This window comes from Canis lupus, chromosome 12, assembly GCF_011100685.1.
Source record: "Canis lupus familiaris isolate Mischka breed German Shepherd chromosome 12, alternate assembly UU_Cfam_GSD_1.0, whole genome shotgun sequence".
Lineage (NCBI taxonomy): Eukaryota > Metazoa > Chordata > Mammalia > Carnivora > Canidae > Canis > Canis lupus.
In genome coordinates this window covers 11,724,924-11,745,114 of record NC_049233.1, presented here as the reverse complement: position 1 = coordinate 11,745,114, position 20,191 = coordinate 11,724,924, and the positions used below count along the sequence as shown (strand labels likewise).

The window sequence follows — 20,191 nt, the reverse complement described above, 5'->3', positions numbered from 1 at the left end:
AGACCAACTAACCCGTAGCTGTAGCTCAAGGCTTTCCCATGTCTCCTGTGTGTCCTTGAGATGAAGGGGAAAAGGTCTCGAGGTGGGGGCGGCAATACACCCATTTTGACCCCTTCATCTGAAGCCCCTTCTCATGCTTGGAAACTCCACACAAATCACCTTGGAACATAGAGCTCATCTCCCACCACATAGTTGGCTTTCCCAGCAATCCCCTTGTAACATAACCAAGGCTTAGCTAATCAAATGTGTCTGCTAGGGATTTCTCAAACTAGGCAGGCCAGGAAAGAAAGTGGAGTAACTCTGGTGGCAGCAGGAAGAGCTTCACCACACTCTGGTTCCAAGGTAGGATTTAGGGTGCTTTTAACTGCTCATACCTGTCTGCCAACCATTACTCCTTATTTTTTTATTTTAATTTTTTTTTTTTTTAGCTTTTCTCAAGTGTTTCTGTGAATCCAAGCGTTCAATACTTTTGCTCTTCTCAGCCAGACTCTGTTCTTTGGCTCTAAAGTAGGATTGATACATGACAAGAGACTCAGTAGCACTGGATCCCTCCTGGCAAGGCAACTTATCCTGGTAGCTTCAGCCCTCAGCTTACAATCAATCACTGGGAGATGAACATTTTAAGCTCATCTCACACTTAAACATCTTTTCCATCATCCCTGAAGCATCAAGCATTAGCCTAGCTTCTGATTGTTCCTTTTCCTGATAGCTACTTTTTATTTTTATTATTTTTTAAAAGATTCTATTTATTTATTCATGAGACACAGACAGAGAGAGAGGCAGAGACACAGGCAGAGGGGGGAGCAGGCTCCATGCAGGAAGCCTGATGTGGGACTCGATCCCCAGACCCCGGATCACACCCTGAGCCAAAGGCAGATGCTCAACCACTGAGCCACCAGGCATCGCTGATAGCTACTTTTTAGATAGCTTTCCCGTATTTTATAATTTCTCACGATTTATCAAATTAAAAAAAAAAAAACTCTATGCCCAATATGGGGCTTGAACTCTCACAACCCCAAGATCAAGAGTCACACACTTTACCACCTGAGGCAGCTATCAATTCTTTTTTTCAGTCCTGCTTAAAATTAACTAGGCTTGGGACACCTGGGCGGCTCAGTGGTTTGGCGCCTGCCTTTGGCCCAGGGCATGATCCTGGAGACTCGGGATCGAGTCCCACGTCAGGCTCCCTGTATGGAGCCTGCTTCTTCCTCTGCCTGTGTCTCTGCCTCTCTCTCTGTATCTCTCATTAATAAATAAATAAATAAAATCTTAAAACAAAAACAAAAATTAGGCTTTCTGAGGCTTAGGATTGATACATTTCAATTCTACAAAATTCTCAGCTTCTTTGAAATATTCTCTCTTCTGGGGATACCTGGGTGCCTCGGCGATTGAGTGTCTGCCTTTGGCTCAGGGCGTGGTCCCAGAGTCCCGGGTCAAGTCCCACATTGGGCTCCCTGCATGGAGCCTGCTTCTCCCTCTGCCTGTGTCTCTGCCTCTTTTTCTGTCTCTCTCATGAATAAATAAAACCTTTATTTATTTATTTATTTATTTATTTATTTATTTATTTATTTTTAAAAAAATTTTAAAGATTTGTTTATTTATGATAGAGAGAGAGAGAGAGAGAGGCAGAGACACAGGCAGAGGGAGAAGCAGGCTCCATGCCGGGAGCCCGATGCGGGACTGAATCCCGGGACCCCAGGATCGCGCCCTGGGCCAAAGGCAGGCGCGAAACCGCTGAGCCACCCAGGGATCCCCTAAATAAAACCTTTAAAAAAATATATTCTCTCCCTTGGAATTGATTATATGTATCACACCTTCTCAATCTATCTTCCGTATTTTTTAACCTTTCGCTTAGTTTCCATTTCTCTGTATCCCTGTGGCTCCACCTATGTAACTTCAGATGTACTTCCACTTCATTCTCCTTTTAGGTATGTCTAATCTGTTGTTTAACGATAAAGTTTCTAACTTCAAATAGTTTAATGTTCATTTTTAAAAGCTTTATTTTTTATCAGACCAATTCGGTCCTTTTAGAGATTTTCTTTAGTCATACTTTCTAAGTATAAGCAAGATATCTTATGTTTTGTGTGTGTTTTTTTTTTTAAGATTTATTTATGTATTTTAGAGAAAGAGAGCGAGGGGCAGAGGGAGAGAATCTCAGCAGACTCCTGTTGAGCAAGGACACAGGGCTCAATCCCATGACCCTGAGATCATCAGAACCAAGCCAAAATCATGAGTCGGATGCTTAACCTACTGAGCCATCCAGGAGCTCCTATATTTTGTATTTTGTATTTCTAATATGTCTTTGTTGGTCTGACTCCGTTGCCTAGTGTCCCTAATGACTCTTACTCATGGTGATTTCTTTCCTTGTGTACTTTGTATTTTCACTGAAAGCACACATTCCTTCAAATTTTATCTGAAGGAATTCCTTGAAGCTTGGATTTAAAGTACAAACCTCAAGAGAAGATTACATTTGCTTCTGCCAAGTGCCTAAAAACAACCTGAGACCACTTTGAACTGAATTATTACCTTAAGAATTTTCCAGTCTACACAGGTAGTATGAACTCTAGACCCAAACAGTGCTTAGGGCCAGCTGTGCTAACACATTATTGGGGAAACTTCTTGTCCTCATCCCCTACCTCCTCTTGTATCCAGACCAAAGCTAAGTAGGTGAGCTGTGGGAGTGGTCCACTCTTTCAATGACTGTGTCTTCTTTGAGGGATCTCTGGTCTGATATCCTCCTTTGTGGGAGCCTTACATTTGTTGCCAGCCCCTACATGTGGCCTGCTGAAACAGTAGTTCTAGGTCACCCACAATCGCACCAAAAAAAACAGTTAATAATAAAAAGAAGAGGGATCCCTGGGTGGCTCAGTGGTTTGGCACCTGCCTTCAGCCCAAGGCCTGATCCTGGAGTCCCAGGATCGAGTCCCACATCGGGCTCCCTGCATGGAGCCTACTTCTCCCTCTGCCTGTGTCTCTGCCTCTCTCTCTGTGTCTCTCATGAATAAATAAATAAAATCTTTAAAAAAAATAATAATAATAATAAAAAGAAGAGTGACAGGAATGTTTACGAACTGGCTCCAGCCCTAGGAGGCATCCACGGACTTCATGGCTTTCACCAGCCTGAAGATCACTCATTGGCCCTTTTATTTCTATACCACAATCATTGGTTTAAAGTAAGGATGGGAGGACATGAAGCCATGATGAACCAGATCCAAGCAGAGGAAGTGTGCCAGAGTACAAGCTGAGCTGCTCTTCTTGTCCAACCTTGGGGTAGTCCAAGACCCTCTAGTCATCTTTGAGCTAATCTAGCTCAAGGGCAGCTATGATCCTCACCCTTGAGTGGAAAAGAACCAGAAGAGGCCAAGCCCAAGTCTGTCCCTGCAGATCCATTTCTCACTGGGGCAGTGGTAGAGCTCAGAACAGTTCTTTATTACTCTTTGCTCAAAGGGAGATGTCTCCGGTCCTTGCCTGCATTTCGGCGCCTCTTTCGACTCAAGAAGCTCTCTAGCCTCTTGCTGCGTTTCAGCTCCTTGAACTTCTCAGCTAGGACCAATTGCCGCTGCTCAGCTAGAGGACAAGGAGAAAGAAAGCTGGTAATCAAAGGAGGAGGCATTCTTCTCTCCCTTTCCCCGGGTCTGTACCTCTCAACCATTATGTCAGGATATGTGACTTGGTTGCAATTCACTGGTGAGGGCAGCACATGGATTTTTTTCCTACCATCCTCTGCTTGCTCTATTACACCAACTGTGAGCTCCTTCCATGTGCCTGGCCCAGCATATGGAAGGGAGGCAGGGAGAGATAAAAGCAACACTCCTTGTCCATAATCTATACTTAGGGATATAAGAAGAGTCACAAATAACTCCCCCTTCCTATTTCTACCTTTGTGCCTGCCTTAGGGAGGCTCCTGGACCCCCAACGCAGCATGCTGCTTCTATGGCCACCCAAGCCTGTCCCTGTAACCAGCCTGGGATGGCTGTGCCCCACTCACATTTCTTCAGGAAGTATGGCCGATGGCCCTGCTGGGCCCGAGCCCTCTGCTCCTGCTTCAGGGCCAGGCGCAGCTCCTGTTGCCTCCTGCGTTCCTGCTGTGCCATTTCTTGCTGCTCCTGAGAAGCAAAGAGGAGGTGGGTGAGATGGGTGGGTAGGAGGGACCGTGAACCACCTCCTGACTGACTTGAACTGTTCTCACCGCCCACCTGCAACTCTGACCCACTCACCATTCTCTGAAGCAGCTGCTGCAGTTTCTCATGCTCCTGCCCTGAATGGTGCTTCTTCAACTGCTTTTTCACAAGCTCCACATTGTAAAATGAATATGATGGTTAGCAGTCTGTAAATGTTAACTGAAATTTTGTGCCAAGCATTATTCTAAGAGGTTCATATATATTAACATAATAACACTATGAAATCTGAATATTATCTCTTCATGATTTGAAAACTACCAATAGTCACACAGGTAGTAAATTAATGAACCAGGATTTGAATAGAGAAAGCAAATTAGGGAGAGTTAAACCAGTTAAGGAGAAATAAATCTGCCCACCACTATGCGCCCTGTTCCCCTCTGCCTGACTCTCTAACGTGTACCCTAACTTCCCACCCCTCAGAATCCCCAGGAGCCAGTCTCATGTTCCAAACCTCTTTCTCTTTGGCTCGGATGTCATTCAGGAATTCATATGTTTTGTCAAACACCTCAGGATTATATTCTCCTGACAGATCGTCAAAGCGGGGGTCCCGGGCTACCTTTGGGGAGAGAGAAAGAGAGAATAAAACAACTGTTCAGTCTCCCCTGAGAGACTTCTTTCTTCCTGCCTCTTCCTTACCTTCTTACTGATGGGGACAACTTGACGCAAAAATGGCACCCGGACCTTGGCTGACATTTCCAGAGGCCTATGGAGAAATTAGACATGTCTGGGGTCTCCAGTCTTTTTTTTTTTTTTTTTTTTTTAAGATTTTATTTTTATTATTTTTTAGAGAGAAAGAAAAAGAATGCACAAGAGCAGCAGGGAGAGGCAGAAGAGACGGAGAAAATCAAGCAGGCTCCATGCTCAGCGTGTGAGCCTGATGAGGGGCTCGATCTCACAACCCTGAAATCATGACTTGAGCTGAAATCAAGAGTCGGACACTTAACTGACTGAACCACCCAGGCGCCCTTAATTTTATTTTAGTTTTTTTGTTAAGATCTTGTTTATTTGAGAGAGAATGTAAGAGAGAGAGCACAAGCAGGGGAGAGGGAGAAGCAGGCTCCTCACCGAGCAGAGAGCCTGACACGGGGCTCGATCCCAGGACCCTGGGATCATGACCTGAGCAGAAGGTAGATGCTTAACCAACTGAGTCATCCAGGTGCCATTTCTGGCACATGCCAAGCCAGCCAGGCACCCCAGGTCTCCAGTCATGATCAAAGGCCTCCCACTTAAGAATTCAGACACCTACTGAAGGTCCCAAGTATTCCTCAGTTCCTCACCTGTGCTTATCTGCAACACAGGCATTTTGGACACGTGGTCTAGAGCCTTCCTTCTTAGAACTGTTTCCAGCTACCAACCGTTTGTATGTCTTAGTCCCCACTTGGCTCTGCAATTCCAACAGCTCTTCAAAGGACATGTCAGATGTGTCTGCAGAGGGGTGGGGACACAAGTCAGCACAAAATCTCCTAGTGCTGCAGAGACCTCATCCCACCCTCCTTTCCAGTGTCCCCACCAGACCAATCACTATAGGCCCCAAGCAGCACAGGTCATAATAATGCTATGCTGACATCTACCTTCCCAACCATTCCAGCCACCTGTGGCCTCACCTGGCTAAGGGCTGTAAAACTGGCGGTGGGCCAAGCCACAGTCCCTTCTTTTTCATTCTCTCTTTTAATCATGCCTCTACAGGCTTCTCCACAGGGCTTGTTTCCCTTGCTCGGTCACCACTGCCCATGCTCTGCTTCATACTCTCAGCACCTCACCTGAGCCAGTGCTCTAGCCTCCTAACTGGTCTCCCAACCTCTGACTCCTCCCAAAGCGAGGCTTCCCACTCCAGGCTTGACAGAGGCCTGTAAAATGCAAAGCTGATCTCATCACTCCCACCTCTTTTCCATACATATATGCTTCAGATCACATCACTTCAGAACCCAAAACTCCTCAAGGGCCTCCTCATGATCGGAGTAAAAGCTACAGGGCTTTATAATGGTTTGAAAGCCCCCAGGTGATCTCTAGCTCACGTCCTACTAATCTCTTTCCCACTCCTCTCAACTGGTCTCCTAGCAGTTCATGAGCAAAAAGGTCAGTGTTGGGCAGCCTGGGTAGCTCAGCGGTTTAGCGCCACCTTCAGCCCAGGGTGTAGTCCTGGAAACGTGGAATGAGTTGTGTCGAACTCGGGCCTGCTTCTCCCTCTGCCCCCCTCTCTCTCTCTCTGTCTCTCTCATGAATAAATAAATGAAATCTTAAAAAAAAAAAAAGGTCAGTGTTCCCGGAGCAGTTCCTTTGTATTTGATGTTGCCTCTGCTTGGAAGTTTTCTCCAGATCCATTTATTGCTTGCTCCTTCATGTCCTTCAAGCTGTTGCTCAAATGTCATCTACTCAGTGAGGCCTTCTCTATTTAAAATTGCTTTCTCTCTATAGCCCTTATAGTCTTCTTAAAAAACTGAGATATAATTCACATATCATAAAACTTATCTTTAAAAATATATAATCCCATGCTCTGTTGCCTTTTAATGTATGAATTTACCTTTTTTTTTTTTTTTTTGGTCACCCTTTTTGAAAAGTAAGTTTCATGATATTTTTTTTTTTTTTTTAAGATTTTAATCCTAGGGACGCCTGGGTAGCTCAGGGCGTGATCCCGGTCCCAGGATGGAGTCCCACATCGGGCTCCCTGCGAGGAGCCTCCTTCTCCCTCTGCCTGTGTCTCTCATGAATAAATAAATGAAATCTTTTTTTAAAAAATAAGGCTTTTAAGTAATCTCTACACCCAATGTGGTGCTTGAACCGACAACTCTGAGATCAAGAGTTGCACGCTTCTGGGATCCCTGGGTGGCGCAGCGGTTTGGCGCCTGCCTTTGGCCCAGGGCACGACCCTGGAGACCCGGGATCGAATCCCACGTCGGGCTCCCGGTGCATGGAGCCTGCTTCTCCCTCTGCCTGTGTCTATGCCTCTCTCTCTCTCTCTCACTGTGTGCCTATTATAAATAAATTTAAAAAAAATAAAAAAAAAGAGTTGCACGCTTCTCCCACTGAGCCAGCGGCGCCCGGGGGAGTGGAGTGCTTTACTCACCGCTACATCTACAGCTAGAACCACATCCAGAACAGCCTGTACACGGCAGAAGCTCAAAGAATGTCTGCGAAATGTGTGAATCCTGATCTGCTAACCCTGCCCCAGCAACCCATGCCTCTCCTGATTGTGCTTTCGCCCAAGCGGTTTCTCCCTGCGGAAAACCACCCCATCCTCCTTTCAGCCACTGCCCAGGATCTCCTAACCCGGGAAGCTCCCCCTACGGCCCAACGCGTCGGCCGCCGCTTTAGAGACGGGGACGGCGCCGCCACCTGCCCGTCTCCCCGGCACCCCGCTGCCCCGGCACCGGGGCCTCACCCTTCCGCAGGCCCCCAGAGTCCTCCCCGCAGACCCGGGCCCCGCGGGGAGACCCGGCAGCCGCCGGGGCGCGGGAACTCGCTCTAGGCATTGGCCGGTCGGCCGCGGCGGCAGCGATGGCGCTACTTCCGCTCTCGTGGTTCCCGGCCCGCCTCTTCCGGTCTCCCCAGGAGGCCGCGTCTGCGCAACTCGTAGTGAACAGGTGGGACCCGCGGCGGGGGAAGCCCGCTCGAGGGACTGTCGCCACCTTTTAGTCCATGGCGCTGGACTCCGCGCTCAAGAGAAACGAGGGCCAGGCCTTGGTGGTATTTGGTTTCCTTTTGTTCTCGGCGAAGCCAGAACCTCAGCACCCTGCCCCTTTGCAAGCTTCGGCCACACACCCTCCCATCGTTTTCCACAATAACAGATCACACGTTTGGAGATTTTTAATTCATTTTTATAAAATCTGAGCTGGCTGGGAGCGTCAGGGAACAGCAACAGCTCAGGGAAGGGTGGGATTATCTGCTGGTCCTCGCCTCCCCAGATCAGGGAGAAGGAGGTTTCATGGCAACAGTTGCAACTCCTCTCAGCTCCCAATGGATGCTCATGGCTCAAGCGGGGGAGGGGGCGGAAACAAGGGTGGGGGGGAAGCTCCTGAGGCTCAGACACTGCTTGCTTCTCCCTTATCCCCTGTTCCTTAGCTTCCCAGTAGAGCCTGGCTGGCCTGGGGCAGAGCAGAGACCCAGGAGCAGTTGGAAGGAGGTGTACGGGACAGAGCACCAAGGGAAGGGGCCCTCGGCCCAAGGGGGGAGGGAACTCGCCCTCCCCCCTACAGCTCCCCACTGAGTTCACAGCACAAGAAACACCTCTAGTCCAACAACTCCACGCAGAGGTATACCGAGTCCAGGTCCAAAGGGGCAGGCAGGTGAGGGATGGGAAGGGGCAGTGAACACAATAGCAGGTTCAGGAAGGGAGGCGGCAGCAACTTTCTCCTACCCATGGGAGGAGACGATGGGGCGACTGATATTGCTGTTGGTGGTCATGGCATTCAGCTCCCACCTGGAAGGCCAACAAATGAAAGGCAAAAAGGACAGATAGGGGAGCCTCCATCCACCCCCAAGGCCAGAATTGCTCAAACAAGGCTATGAACACACCAGTCCCTTCAACATCTTAGAACACAACCACCCACAGCCACCTCCTTCCTTACGGCCTTACTAAGTTTATCAGGCCCCACCCACCACCAAATCCAGTATCACCCACTCCTTCACCTGCAAGATTATGTAGACTTCCTGTGTTTATGTATGTGTCCTTATGCCCAACACCTGGGAAAAAATCATCTGTATACACAGTTCAGTAAACTTCCCAACCTACCTTTCATCCTCTGCTCAGCCAGGAATGTGTTTTTGCTCTCCACTCTTATCCCTTTAAAGAGCCTAACTCAGCTCTTCTCCTAAGCTTCCAGAAGCCTTCCCCACCCCTCACACATTAAAATCAATCCCTTGTTTCCTCTCTCTTTTTGACAATTCTATTCTTTTACAAGGATTTACCAAGTTCCTCCTTACATCAAGACCTTCACTACAGTCTACTTGGTAGGAAATACCTACACGTGTGTCAATCCTGAGGCAGCCTAGGATCCATCAGTTCAGCCTTTTACACTGTGTCACCAAATACTGAACGCACACACCCTCAGCAAGTAAGTTAAACAAAACTGATACAAGGAGAGGGAAGTGTCCAGAATGACCCAGAAGAACACAATTATACACCAAATAACTTCTGGAGCTTGATTTGGACTGAAGAATGGAATTCAAAAGGAAGTAGCTGGAAGGAGCTCCCTTAATTCTGGAACTAATGTGATCCAAAGATTCTTGAAATTGTACTTTGCACCTGACTTCAAAAATTTAATCAAACTTTCTCAGCATATTAAAAACAACCATTATAGGCTCAGGTCTCAAGAAGTGATGCTTCTGAGCTTGGTTTAAAACACCAGATTTTTTTTTCCCCATATGATTTACTCACCTGATACTTCTGAATCTCAATCCCTCTCATTCTCCACAAGTACACCATATCTCCAGCAGAACAAAAACCTCTGTGTCCCCTCTATACTGAGACCAAGCTCATCAGATCCTGCTTTTACTGCCCATTCACCCTCAAACAATCCCTCCTCTCCAAGCACTCACTGTACCTGATGTCATGGGGCAAACAGGACTGGTCCAGGTTATACTGAATCACGGCCAGTTTACACAGAGTCTTCAGACTAGGGCCTTTAAAGGAGAAGTTAGGGAGAGGGGAAAGATCAGAGCCAAGGGAAGGGTCCAGTCCTCAATATCACCATCCAAAGTCAGGGACTCTGTGGCAACGGCACTGTAGGAATATGTGTACTTACTAAAGTCCAAAATGTGTAAGTCAGAATGATCTATGAGGTCAAAGTCATCTCCCAGACCTTCCTCAGGAGATGGACTGTAGAGATCAAAAAAGAGATGAAGGAAGGAGGAAAGACTAGCCCTAGGACCCTCTTGCTCAAGTGCCTCCCGTGCAGTCACAGACCTGGGCCCTTCCCCAAGGCCTCCCCACTTTCCTCCTAACCTGGTACCCCCAAACAGAACAATCTTGTCACCAACAATACAGCAGCACTGGCGCCGGCGGGGACATGGCCCCTTCCCCTTCGGTTCAATCTTCTTCCATGTGAAGGACACTGAAAAGCAGTTTATGTGGAGCTTTAATACCTGCCCAGTCCAGATAGCCTCTCCACCCCCACCCTCACAGGATTCCCCGCCCCTCCCCCGACTCCTCTGTCAGCTGCTACTTGTTTTCCCCTTAAAGGCAGTGCTTCTGTACCAGGGTTAAACTTCCAGAGGTCATGGAAGTGCCGGTTCAGCCTTGCATTATAGCCACCAAAGATGTACAGCTCCCCATTGTAGCCAACTGGAAGGAGAGAGCAAAGTGGAGTATGATGACAATGGGTGGTAAGGGGGAACTCCCACAGGGACAGACAGACACTCACAGGCTGAGTGGCTCCGGCGGCCCTCAGGCAGCACCGGAGTGGGGGGACAGTCCAGCCAGGCCTCAGTCCTGGTGTCAAAGACACGGATGCGGTTGCAGTAAATCTCGTTGTTGGAATGGAATGGCCCAAAGCGGTCAGCACGGCCCCCAAAGACATACATGTGACTGCCCAGCATTGTGGCTGAGTGGAAGTCCCTCCAGCGCGCAGGGTTGCCCTGGGCAGGAGCAGAGAGATGAGAAGGAGGGGGTCAACATGAAGGCTAGAAGGGATCTGCTCTCACTGAGCTTCCTAGGATGTCTTGAATCGAGGGTAAGGATCTGGAAGAAAGAAGAAAGGGCACACCTTTGTACAGATAAGGGTCCATGTCATGGTGCTGGTATCCAGCTTGTGAATGTCATTGGAAAAGCAATCCGCCTGAGTGGGAAGAGAAAGGAAGTGAAGAAAGCAATAAAAGATGGGATCAGTGGTCACTCTCTGACCCTCCAACCTCTTCCCTTAAAACCTTCAAACAAGTCAAAGCCTCCTATTCCATCACCCTCTATTTTCCCTTCCTCTTTCTCATTCCCACCCTAAATCTCTGGGTTCCTACCAGCTGCTCATAGCCCCCGAAAATGTACATGGTCTTGCCAAGGACACAAGCTGAATGTCCGTCCCGGGCTCCAGGAACTGTTCCTGACACTCGGGGTGTGGACCATTTGTGAGTATCTGAAAGAGATGAGAGGATGGGCCAGGTAAGCAACCTGACACTCCCTCCTAAACTGTGGGGTGCCCAGCCACCTCAGCCCACACCTTTCCCAGCCCATTTCCCTGAGGCATCATTTGGCAGAACACAGCTTCTCTGAGACCCATACTCACTGACATCAAAGGCATATAGCACATTGCAGGCTCCTTCGGTGTCGTTCCGCCCGCCCCAAAGGAAGACCGTGTCGTCGATGAGGACAGTTGAGTGTCCATACCGCATGTAGGGTACCACAGGAGCCTGCCCACGGATGGCAGGCCTCACTGGGGGCAGCTTTGTCCAACGCAAGGACACTGTGGGCACAGTTCTGCTCAGCCCTGGAAAGCTCCTCCAGGCTGTTCACCTTTTCCCAAACCAGATATTCATTCCCCCATCCCCTCTGGCCACGGGGACCACCATCAAACCTCATTCAGCTACCCATCCCCCTCCCTGATGTGGGTATCCAGGGATCGTCCCAGCATTAGCTTACCTGCATTGAAAATGTGCACGTCAATCTGACGCAGTGTTTCATAGTCTTCACCAGAGCAGTAACCCCCGAAGGAGTATACCCGGTGCCCAACAGCCACTGCAGCATGGTTCACCCTGCGGGGCCCGCCCTCCAGGTGCACTGTCCACCGTAACATCCCCTGGGTCACTGGTTACAGCAACATGCCCCCCCGGCACGGCCTGCTGCCTCTGCTACCTGCAAACAAGTTAGGGCCACGGGCTCCTCAGGCAAGGCCTTTATCTGGCTCGCCGTGACTCTGCCCAGAACCAGTCCTTGACTCAAAGTGTCACCCTGGTGGCCCTCCCACACCACCCTTCCAAAGCTCAGGTGTCTGGCCTTGCCCCAGGGGAGCTGCAGAGGTCAGGGAACTTGCCCTGGCCCTGTGTTTTCCCACAGCAAAGGGTGGCACCACGCCGACCTGATTGACAGCTCAGAATTTGCTGATCAAGGGCTCAGCGTGGTCCTTTACTCATAGAGGCTCCACCGCCACGGTGTCCCTGGCCTGGCATAAGCTCCAAGCACCACCCCACCCCCACCCCCTCTGCCCTCCTTCCCAAGGCAGTGCATTCTCTTGTCTCTCTGGCTCTGCTCTGCTTACTGCCACCTCTCTAAGAATCTCTGCTCTTTAAGGTGGGGAAAGGGATCTCAAAATACTCAGGGCTATTAATAGCCCAGCCAACCCCAATCAGTCCATTGAAAGCTGGCATTGGTGCTTCAAGGTAAAAAAGCTTTTAGGCCTTTAGAGGGAAACAGTCCCCTGATCCAGGACAGGGTGGGATTGATCCAGGGCAGGGACCTCTATAGATGGTTAGCCCCTTATAGGGAGCTCTTGCCAAGTTGAGCTGTTGTCATCAGGGTCATCCAGGGCCCCTCAGAGGCACTCGGAGTTCCTTTGACAGCTGTGCCTGGTATACTGCCAAGACCAGGAACTTAAGCCAGAAAGGTATGTGTCTGCTGGGAACAGTAGGGGTGGAAAGGAGGAGTGTTCCTCTCCTGCTACTTCTCCAACCCTGCTATTGTAAAAAAACAAAAAAACAAAAACAAGCTATTTTAGCAGTTCTCCCACTTGGATTCCTGAAAGGGGGATGGGGTAGGGGTACATTAGAAAAGAGAAAGAAATGGGATGCCTGGGTGGTGGCTCAGTGGTTGAGCATCTGCCTTCGGCCCAGGGCATGATCCTGGAGTCCCGGGATCAGGTTCTGCATCGGGCTCCCCCTGGGGGAGCCTGCTTCTCCCTCTGTGTCTCTGCCTGTCTCTCTGTCTCTCATGAATAAATAAAATCTTAAAAAAAAAAAAAAAAAAAGAAGAGAGAGAGAGAGAAAGAAAGCAAACAAATAAAAAAAGTGCCCTTGGGCAGGACAAGAAATAGACCCAGGCATGACCTGCCAAGCTAGTGATAATGGGTACATTTGAAGGCCTTGTCAGACAAATGCTCCTACAACTGGTATTGCCTTCGCTGGCAGGCACCTGCTGGGTTTGAGTGGATATCTGCTCCCTGTTCAAGGAGCCCTGGCAGAGGGAAGGACCTGACGGAAACTCAGGTACAGAGAATGCACGGGAGGCCCCTGAAAAGAAACAGACATGGCTTCCAGCTGGCTTGCCAGCCGCCCCCCCCCCCCTCAACCTCCCTCAACCCTCCACCCCCACCCCATGCTTTAAATAGCCAGCCTGCCAAATCTGAAATAGCCCCACCAGGAAACCACTCTCACTTCATTATTCCTGTCCTCCATCCAAAAGATCTTGGATCTGGGCTTGTGGGAAGATAGGAGGTTGAGGGGTTTAGGAATGCGAGTCTTTCATTTTCCCTCATAGTTTCTACTCCCTCCTTCTGCTATGTCAAGGTAAAGAATTCACAGGGGAAAGGAGAAGCAATCCCATCCAAAGATTGACAGAACCTTAGCTTCTTCACAAGGACAACTCAAACTCATGGAGAAAAGCCCCCGCTGTCTCAGGGTCTGCAGTCTCTAGCTTCTTCCATTCCCTTAAAGTACATACCCCCTCTCCCCGCCCCCGGGGGTCTCTTGCTCACTCCCCATTTCTGGCCCTTCTTGATCTCCTGATTGCTTTGCAGCTTTCTCTTTTTTCCCTTCTCCCACGGCACCAAGCTCCACCCGACAGCCCTCCATTTTCCCTCTTCCACTAAGGGAAAAAAAAAAAAGCTAATATTCACCGACCCCTTTCGGGCAGGGACCTTCCTCACTCTACATGACGCTATGCCTGTCTTCCTCCAGTCATCCCAGTCTCCCCTCCCCAACAATACTAGACCCTCCCCCTCCTTTTCTTCCATTATCCTCAGCTTCCCCTTCTCTTCATAGCCATCTTCCTTCCAATTCCCTTCGGTGCCTCCGCCAGCCACCAGGTCTCCTCCACCCGTTTCCTCACCATCCTCCCCCAGCCCTTCTTTCCCCATTAACACTCTCCTTTCCCATCATCCCCCTAGTTCCCTCCCCACCCCCACCGCATCACTCTCAGGCCCCTCCCCCACGACTCCAGCTCCAGGTATGGGCGACCCCAGCCCCTCCAATTTTCCTTGTCCCTCAACACATCGCGGGTTACCTGCCAGGCCGGGCCGGGGCGGGGCCGTGGGTCCTCGCGCTGCTTGCAGTCTAGAGCCGGTTGCGCGCCAACCGACACCTGGGTCCCCAACGAGATAAACACAGCCAACCTCGGTCCTTCCGGCGGGCAGGGGTGTGCGCACGTGCAGTCGGAACCAAGTACCCGAAGCCTACCGGGACTTGTAGTCCTCGGGTTTACGGAGGGTCGCGAGGGGCTGAAGAATGGGCCGGCGCCGAAGGAGATTGTGCGCATGTACCTACAAATGTCAAAACCCGTGGGGGTCACTGGTGAATGTAGTTCCTCGTCGTCTGGGCCCGGGACGGCGGAGGCGGGGCGAGGGGCGTACCCCGCGTCCTCGTTCGCGTCAATCAGGAGCACGGGGCGGGGCGGGGCGGGGCGGGAGGAGCCGGCGCCCCCGTACGTCCTGCCCCGCCGGAAGCGAAGGTGCGGGTTTGGCCGCGGGCTCGGAGCGGGTGAGGCGCGCGGGAAGACCGGCGCCGAGAGTCGGTGGGGGCGGGGGGCGGGGGGCGGGCGCCGCAGCTGGGGCCATTGGAGGGGAGCCCCTGAGGCCTGAAGGGCGTTTGTCAGGCGGTACAGAAGGGAACCCCTTGGAGAGGGGAGAAGGGGGCGGGTACGCCCTGCCTAGGGGAGCTTGTTCGGCGACCCGGAGTTCCCAAGTCGGGGGGTTGGGGAGGGCGGGGTCCTGGGCCGAGCGTCTTTCGGGAGGTGGCGTGGACTCTGTTCAAGCTGTTATTTAAGAATTGGCGGAGCAAGTCGGGTGGGTCTCGGTTCAAGATACAGTCGATTTGAAAGGTGCAGGGCCCAGGAGAGGGTGGGGTGCGGGAAGCTTGGGAGCGTTTGAATGTTTTGCGGACGCAGGAGGCCACAAGGAACTGGACGAGAGGCTGAAGGGGGACCTAATTTCATCCGATCCCTATTCTTGCAGCCCCTGCCCGGATGGCAGCGGTAGTTCTAGGGGGAGACACCATGGGCCCCGAGCGTATCTTCCCCAATCAGACTGAGGAACTGGGGCCGCACCAGGGCCCTACAGAAGGCACTGGGGATTGGAGCAGCGAGGAGCCTGAGGAAGAGCAGGAGGACACAGGGGCAGGCCCAGCTGGCTACTCCTATCAGCCCCTGAACCAGGATCCTGAGCAAGAGGAGGTGGAGCTGGCACCGGTGGGGGATGGTGAAGATGTAGTTGCTGATATTCAGGATCGGATCCAGGTATGGTGCAGGCGCTCTTCTGGCCAGGTGAAGCTGGGATCTCTGAAAGGCTGGCCCTGAACTGTCCTCTCTGGCTCTGCAGGCCCTGGGGCTTCATTTGCCAGACCCACCAGTAGAGAGCGAGGATGAAGAGGAGGAGGGAGCTACCGGACTGAGCAACCACAGCTCTATTCCCATGGACCCTGGTAAAGAGAGCATTCTCTCATTCTGGAATAACCATGGAGGAAAGGGGATGGGTCAGAGCCAGTAAAGGGAAGTCACTGAGGAATATCCTGTTCCTAAAACAATACTTTGTAATCTAAGATTTTACAGACTTCAGAATCCAGGTGGAATGCTAGCTAGCTAGTGTGCTAGACGTGGGTGATAGGCAGGCTTGCCTGGAAATAACAAAACGGATTTGGCCACCCTTCTGGCCCAAGGGTTGTGGGTTAATTCAAGGAATGGGGAGTGGAGCTGTTTGCCTAGCTGCTATCCCCTAACTGTTCTCTGTGCTTTCAGAACATGTGGAGCTGGTGAAAAGGACAATGGCTGGAGTAAGCCTGCCTGCACCAGGGGTTCCTGCCTGGGCCCGGGAGATCTCAGATGCCCAGTGGGAAGATGTGGTACAGAAGGCCCTCCAAGCTCGGCAGGGAGCCCCAGCCTGGAAGTGACTACCCTAAGAGCTGCCTTATCTCCCTGCATTCCAGGCCAGAACCAGCACAGGACTGAACACATCCCTGGTTGTAATGTCCATCTCCATCTTCCTCCTCTCCCTTTCCACATCAAGGCAAATCAGACTTCTTCTCAGAGACCCACTTTATTCAGTTCTGTACATATGGGGACATCGGCCCAAGCCCAACCCATCTTAGCATGTATCACTCTGTGGAGAATAAAGCACCCTATGTACACAGCCAAAAGCTGTACTGCCTGTGCCCCTGGAACCTGGGTCTGGCCCTCCTCAGCCCCTTGCCTCTCCAAGGTGTCCAAAAGGGACAAGTGGGGGCCTGCCCATCGTCAGCACAAACAACGAAATAAATAGGTATTTGGGGAGCCATGCTTGGGGCACTGCTCCCAGTTTCCTCCTAGCTTTGGGAGCCAACAGCACAGGAAAGCAGTCAGCCCCAGGGTGGTCCCTTCCATGTCTGTGATCCCAGGGCTGCTGCTCACCAAAGGGAGGGCACAAGGTAGGGTGTTTGTTCACCCCCTTCTCTTGGTCCATCTGGGCCCTATATTCATCACCTAGTGTCCATAGTCTATGCTTTTCTCCTTTGACCTCCTGTTGTCTTGGTCAGGCAGGGGATAAAAGAAAATAATTCAACCCCATCAGCCTGCACACTGCTGGGGCTGGGGGCCTATTTGTGCCTGTTGGGGATTGGCTCCCCTCCAGCTACTCACTCCAGGGGACAGTGGGGCTTGATATAACTTTGGTGAGAGTAATCTCCTGCTGCTCCCTATATGCTTCTGGAGGGGAGGGAGAGAAGGAAAGACACCTGGAGTTCAAAGAGGATGAAGGGAGGGGGAAGAGGAGCATGTGTATTCCTGTGTGTATTTCTCAGAGCAGCCTCAGGTAGCTTTGGGGTTAGGAGCAGGAGGGGGACAGGCATCCCCAAGTTGTCTGAGCACTGAGGACCTCAGTGCTCAGCCTGTCTGTACGAGCCACAGGGAGGCATGAACACATTTTGGGGAGAAGAGGGACCACTCTGTGAGGGTCCCTGCTTCAAGTGCCGCATCGCTCCCTAGAGTAGCTAGAGAGGCACTGCCTTGCCCCAAGTCAGCCAGTGGGGAGCAGAGGGTGGAGGGCGAGGGCAGCGTCCCAGGGCTGAGTGGGCTGTGGCCCTGCAGTAGGACAGTGAGGGGGTCAGAGAGCCTCCTGGCTGGCAGTTAAGAATTCTTCCGCCCGCTTGTGTGCCTCCAGTGCCTTGATGGTGTACACGTCCTGGGGCAGCTCTGACTTCCGCCGAAGCAGCACCTTCTCCTTCTTGATGTCCTTTAGCATCTGTGTGTGGGTACGGAGAAGGGAGGAATGGTGACCAATTCCCAGTAAATTCTATGGTTTCCTCTCCTTATTCCCTGGCTCTGCTTCTCCCGTCTCCTCTTCCCTCCAGAGATTTTATTTCTGCTCCCCACTCCCTCTGTGCCTTCCCACCTGCACGGCCTCTGTCTCCACTGTCCTCTTCAGAAGCTGGATGTCCTCTGCTGTGGGGGTCTCTGTCTCCATGGAATACACGGGAGGCAGTGGTGGAGGAGCTCGGAACATGGGATACTGGCAAGGAAAGGAGGGGCACCGGCAAGGCATGAGAGCCACTCAGAAGTCTGGGGACCTGTCTGCTCCATGTTTCTCCTCAAACAAACCCATTCTCTGCCAAATCGGGCCCCTCAGATCAGGGCAGTGGCCGAAAGTCCTCACCTGGGGGTTAAGTCGGGCCAGCTCCTCAATCTTTTGCCACATCTCTTCCCTTTCCTTCATGCGGAACCGGCCCCTGAGGGGGCACAGACAAGATGGGGGCGCTTGAGAGAGAAGCCAAGGGGACCAGGGGGTGAAGGTGGAAACCCCCAGGTGGAGAGACACTCACTTCTGTTTCTCTGCCTTGTACTGTTGTGTGCAGTCATCAAACAGCTTCTGATTCATCTCCATAAACAGCTTCAGGGCATTGTAGATCAGTCCATGGATTGTCCTGCCACCGGGAAGAAGGATCAGGGGTAGGAGGCCTTACCTATTCCAAGGGCAGTGCCCAGACCCAGGTTGCTCTCTCCTAAGAGGGGGCTCTGCTAAGAGTGTTCACAGAGCTCTGCAGTGGAAGCTTCTCTCGCTAGCCAAGTCATGGGACGAGGTCAGCATACCAGGGTCCTCACAATCGTCACTTAGCCTGCCCACCCTTCGCCTCCCCCTGTGCTCCAAGACCTACCTCCTTCCCACTACTACTCTCTGGCCTACACTGATGGCCTCCCCGCAGCATGATGGACGGCGTCTGCACCACGGTGCCCTTGGCTTTCAGCAGGAAAGCCTCTAACGCTGAGATTCAGCACGTGCTAAAAAGATCACATCAGCTGGACTATCTGACCATAAGAAGAGGATACGAGCCCTGCTCTGCTGTATGGTACCACAGGCATCTCTCACATAGCTATCTTCTCCCTGGGCAGTTCCTCAAGGGCCTATCTGTGTGCACTGGGCACCAGCCCCCTTGCTCAGTGACCAGATGAGGCCACTGGCTCTTCAGTGCTTCACGCCCTCACAGGTTCCAGAACCAGAGTCCCACCACCTGGCCCGGCCCAGCCCCAGCCCCCCTACTTGTTCCAGTGGCTCTTGGAGTTCCGGTAGAGTGCAGGGAACATGATGGGGAGGACTCGGGCAGCATTGTCACTTATCAGGCTCATGATGTACTCATTGTTCCAGTAATAGAGAGCACGCTCTGCCACCTGGTGGGGACAGGTGGGACTCAGCAGGGATATGGTTCCCTCAGCGAAAACCCTCAGTTTCTAGGAGGCAGGGGATGAGGGAAGTGCTGATCTGAGTCTCACCTGGAAATGGGGGCTGGAGACACACTTGGCAAGCTGGCGGAAGAGGGGTTCCATCACTTTGCTGAACTCTGAAGGTTCAATGACATCCAGAATCTCCTCTAGCTCATTCAGGAACATGACTTCCTTGGGGCTGTGGGTCTTGGGCCAGAACTTCAGAAGTCCTACAATCACCTATGAGAAGAGGAGACCATAGGGATAAAATGCTTACTCAAACACCTGCCTTCTACGGGAAATCTTCCTGACCTCTCTCCCCACCTTGGTGGGCACAGTGTGGGTGGCCTCCCCTAACAGCTCATGTTTCTCTGACCTGGATCTGTGGCCTAGGTATATATATAGGTTTTACTTCTCCTTCAGAAAGGAAACTGTGTCACCCGTTGGGCCACATCCCTCCTGAGCACCTGCTTATGGCATTTCTCAATAGGCAGACTGGCAAGTCTAACCAACAAGAAGAGGTGTTGTGGGGCTGGGAAGGGGAGTTACCGGCTCAGTGAGACTGCTCTCCTTCTCCAGGAACTGTACCACACAGTAAGCCAGCTGCAAAAGGTCGAGGCGGAAAGGAGGTGAGGTATAGGGCCCGGGTCTCAGAGACATCAGGGACACAAGCAGGAGCCCAGAATGGAAGAAGAGGTCTGAAGAAGAATTATCCCAGCCATTCCTGCCACCCCCATCCCAACCGGAATACCTTCCCTCCCTCCCTTTTTTCTGCTGCCAGAGTCAGGGATCATCAGGAGGATGGCAGCTCACCTGAGGGTGGTAGACACTCAGGGACTTGACCTTGTGAAGGGGAAGCAGGACACGGATGAGGAACATCTTGTGCTCTTCTTTAAGGGGCAAGGCAAAGCCGTTGATGATGCTGGGAGTTACAGGAGGTTTGTTAGGACCAAAGGGCCACGTCCAAGGCCAGTACTCCAATCCCTCCACCCTTCTGCAGGCACGTGTGCCCCCAGCCCACCTCTCACCTGCCAAGGATCTCCAGGAGCTCAGCGATCCCGTTGTGATGCTCTGTCTCATAGATGAACCTGATGGAAGAAAGACAGGATCTCCTGACAATCCCTGAGGTCCCTCTAGCCCCCTGCAGAGTCCCCTTACCTCCCTGCCCCCACCCCAACTTAGCAGGGCCTGCTCTGCTCCTGAGCCTGGCTCC

At 51.7% G+C, this 20,191-nt stretch overlaps 4 protein-coding genes across 12 annotated transcripts in view; 1 reads left to right on the top strand and 3 right to left on the bottom strand.

Moving 5' to 3' along the window:
- Nucleotides 1-3,063: 3,063 nt before the first annotated feature.
- Nucleotides 3,064-7,719, bottom strand: RRP36 (ribosomal RNA processing 36). The gene is made up of 7 exons (XM_038554113.1): nucleotides 7,561-7,719; nucleotides 5,459-5,606; nucleotides 4,818-4,884; nucleotides 4,633-4,737; nucleotides 4,218-4,292; nucleotides 3,989-4,106; nucleotides 3,064-3,567 (listed from the first exon to the last, which is right to left on the bottom strand). The coding sequence occupies exons 1-7, from the start codon at nucleotides 7,649-7,651 to the stop codon at nucleotides 3,431-3,433; spliced, it is 741 nt and encodes a 246-aa protein (XP_038410041.1). The 5' UTR covers nucleotides 7,652-7,719; the 3' UTR covers nucleotides 3,064-3,430.
- A 255-nt stretch (nucleotides 7,720-7,974) lies between these two features.
- KLHDC3 (kelch domain containing 3) lies at nucleotides 7,975-14,640 on the bottom strand. Of its 7 annotated transcripts, none has more exons than XM_038554109.1 (12): nucleotides 14,323-14,640; nucleotides 11,749-11,961; nucleotides 11,396-11,572; nucleotides 11,130-11,245; nucleotides 10,883-10,954; nucleotides 10,699-10,754; nucleotides 10,541-10,608; nucleotides 10,375-10,461; nucleotides 10,123-10,231; nucleotides 9,923-9,996; nucleotides 9,722-9,800; nucleotides 7,975-8,598 (listed from the first exon to the last, which is right to left on the bottom strand). In XM_038554109.1, the coding sequence occupies exons 2-12, from the start codon at nucleotides 11,900-11,902 to the stop codon at nucleotides 8,532-8,534; spliced, it is 1,059 nt and encodes a 352-aa protein (XP_038410037.1). In that variant the 5' UTR covers nucleotides 11,903-11,961; nucleotides 14,323-14,640; the 3' UTR covers nucleotides 7,975-8,531. The 7 variants fall into 7 exon arrangements, with proteins under 7 accessions (XP_038410037.1, XP_038410034.1, XP_038410031.1 ...); XM_038554106.1 differs by lacking the exon at nucleotides 14,323-14,640 and adding exons at nucleotides 13,234-13,331; nucleotides 13,476-13,981 and having other exon boundaries at nucleotides 10,541-10,754; XM_038554103.1 differs by having other exon boundaries at nucleotides 10,541-10,754; nucleotides 14,323-14,636.
- MEA1 (male-enhanced antigen 1) lies at nucleotides 14,636-16,445 on the top strand. 3 transcript variants are annotated; one of them, XM_038554111.1, is made up of 4 exons: nucleotides 14,636-14,766; nucleotides 15,269-15,549; nucleotides 15,632-15,734; nucleotides 16,048-16,445. In XM_038554111.1, the coding sequence occupies exons 2-4, from the start codon at nucleotides 15,280-15,282 to the stop codon at nucleotides 16,197-16,199; spliced, it is 525 nt and encodes a 174-aa protein (XP_038410039.1). In that variant the 5' UTR covers nucleotides 14,636-14,766; nucleotides 15,269-15,279; the 3' UTR covers nucleotides 16,200-16,445. The 3 variants fall into 3 exon arrangements, with proteins under 3 accessions (XP_038410039.1, XP_038410038.1, XP_038410040.1); XM_038554110.1 differs by having other exon boundaries at nucleotides 14,673-14,795; XM_038554112.1 differs by lacking the exon at nucleotides 14,636-14,766 and adding an exon at nucleotides 14,792-14,913.
- The window catches only part of PPP2R5D (protein phosphatase 2 regulatory subunit B'delta), a 21,644-nt gene continuing 17,779 nt past the window's right edge, over nucleotides 16,327-20,191 (bottom strand). Inside the window, exons 8-16 of the mRNA XM_038554102.1 lie at nucleotides 20,007-20,066; nucleotides 19,792-19,900; nucleotides 19,528-19,581; nucleotides 19,048-19,218; nucleotides 18,818-18,945; nucleotides 18,102-18,203; nucleotides 17,936-18,008; nucleotides 17,675-17,791; nucleotides 16,327-17,524 (exon numbers count right to left, since the gene is read on the bottom strand). Coding sequence (XP_038410030.1) covers nucleotides 17,387-17,524; nucleotides 17,675-17,791; nucleotides 17,936-18,008; nucleotides 18,102-18,203; nucleotides 18,818-18,945; nucleotides 19,048-19,218; nucleotides 19,528-19,581; nucleotides 19,792-19,900; nucleotides 20,007-20,066 — 952 coding nt within the window. The 3' untranslated portion in view covers nucleotides 16,327-17,386. The remainder of the gene's footprint in view (nucleotides 17,525-17,674; nucleotides 17,792-17,935; nucleotides 18,009-18,101; nucleotides 18,204-18,817; nucleotides 18,946-19,047; nucleotides 19,219-19,527; nucleotides 19,582-19,791; nucleotides 19,901-20,006; nucleotides 20,067-20,191) is intronic.

What these genes read in the sequence shown, in the direction of transcription:
- KLHDC3 (XM_038554103.1), bottom strand. Translation starts at nt 11,902, where the DNA reads ATGTTACGGTGGACAGTGCACCTGGAGGGCGGGCCCCGCAGGGTGAAC. An exon ending in TCGGGGGCTATGAGCAGCTG is followed by an intron (nt 10,955 to 11,129) that starts GTAGGAACCCAG and finishes CTTCCCACTCAG; the next exon opens with GCGGATTGCTTTTCCAATGA. An exon ending in CCGCCGGAGCCACTCAGCCT is followed by an intron (nt 10,462 to 10,540) that starts GTGAGTGTCTGT and finishes CTCTCCTTCCAG; the next exon opens with TTGGCTACAATGGGGAGCTG.
- MEA1 (XM_038554111.1), top strand. Translation starts at nt 15,280, where the DNA reads ATGGCAGCGGTAGTTCTAGGGGGAGACACCATGGGCCCCGAGCGTATC. An exon ending in ATATTCAGGATCGGATCCAG is followed by an intron (nt 15,550 to 15,631) that starts GTATGGTGCAGG and finishes CTGGCTCTGCAG; the next exon opens with GCCCTGGGGCTTCATTTGCC. An exon ending in CTCTATTCCCATGGACCCTG is followed by an intron (nt 15,735 to 16,047) that starts GTAAAGAGAGCA and finishes CTGTGCTTTCAG; the next exon opens with AACATGTGGAGCTGGTGAAA.
- RRP36 (XM_038554113.1), bottom strand. Translation starts at nt 7,651, where the DNA reads ATGCCTAGAGCGAGTTCCCGCGCCCCGGCGGCTGCCGGGTCTCCCCGC. An exon ending in TTGTCCCCATCAGTAAGAAG is followed by an intron (nt 4,738 to 4,817) that starts GTAAGGAAGAGG and finishes CTCTCCCCAAAG; the next exon opens with GTAGCCCGGGACCCCCGCTT. An exon ending in GCCATACTTCCTGAAGAAAT is followed by an intron (nt 3,568 to 3,988) that starts GTGAGTGGGGCA and finishes CTTGTCCTCTAG; the next exon opens with CTGAGCAGCGGCAATTGGTC.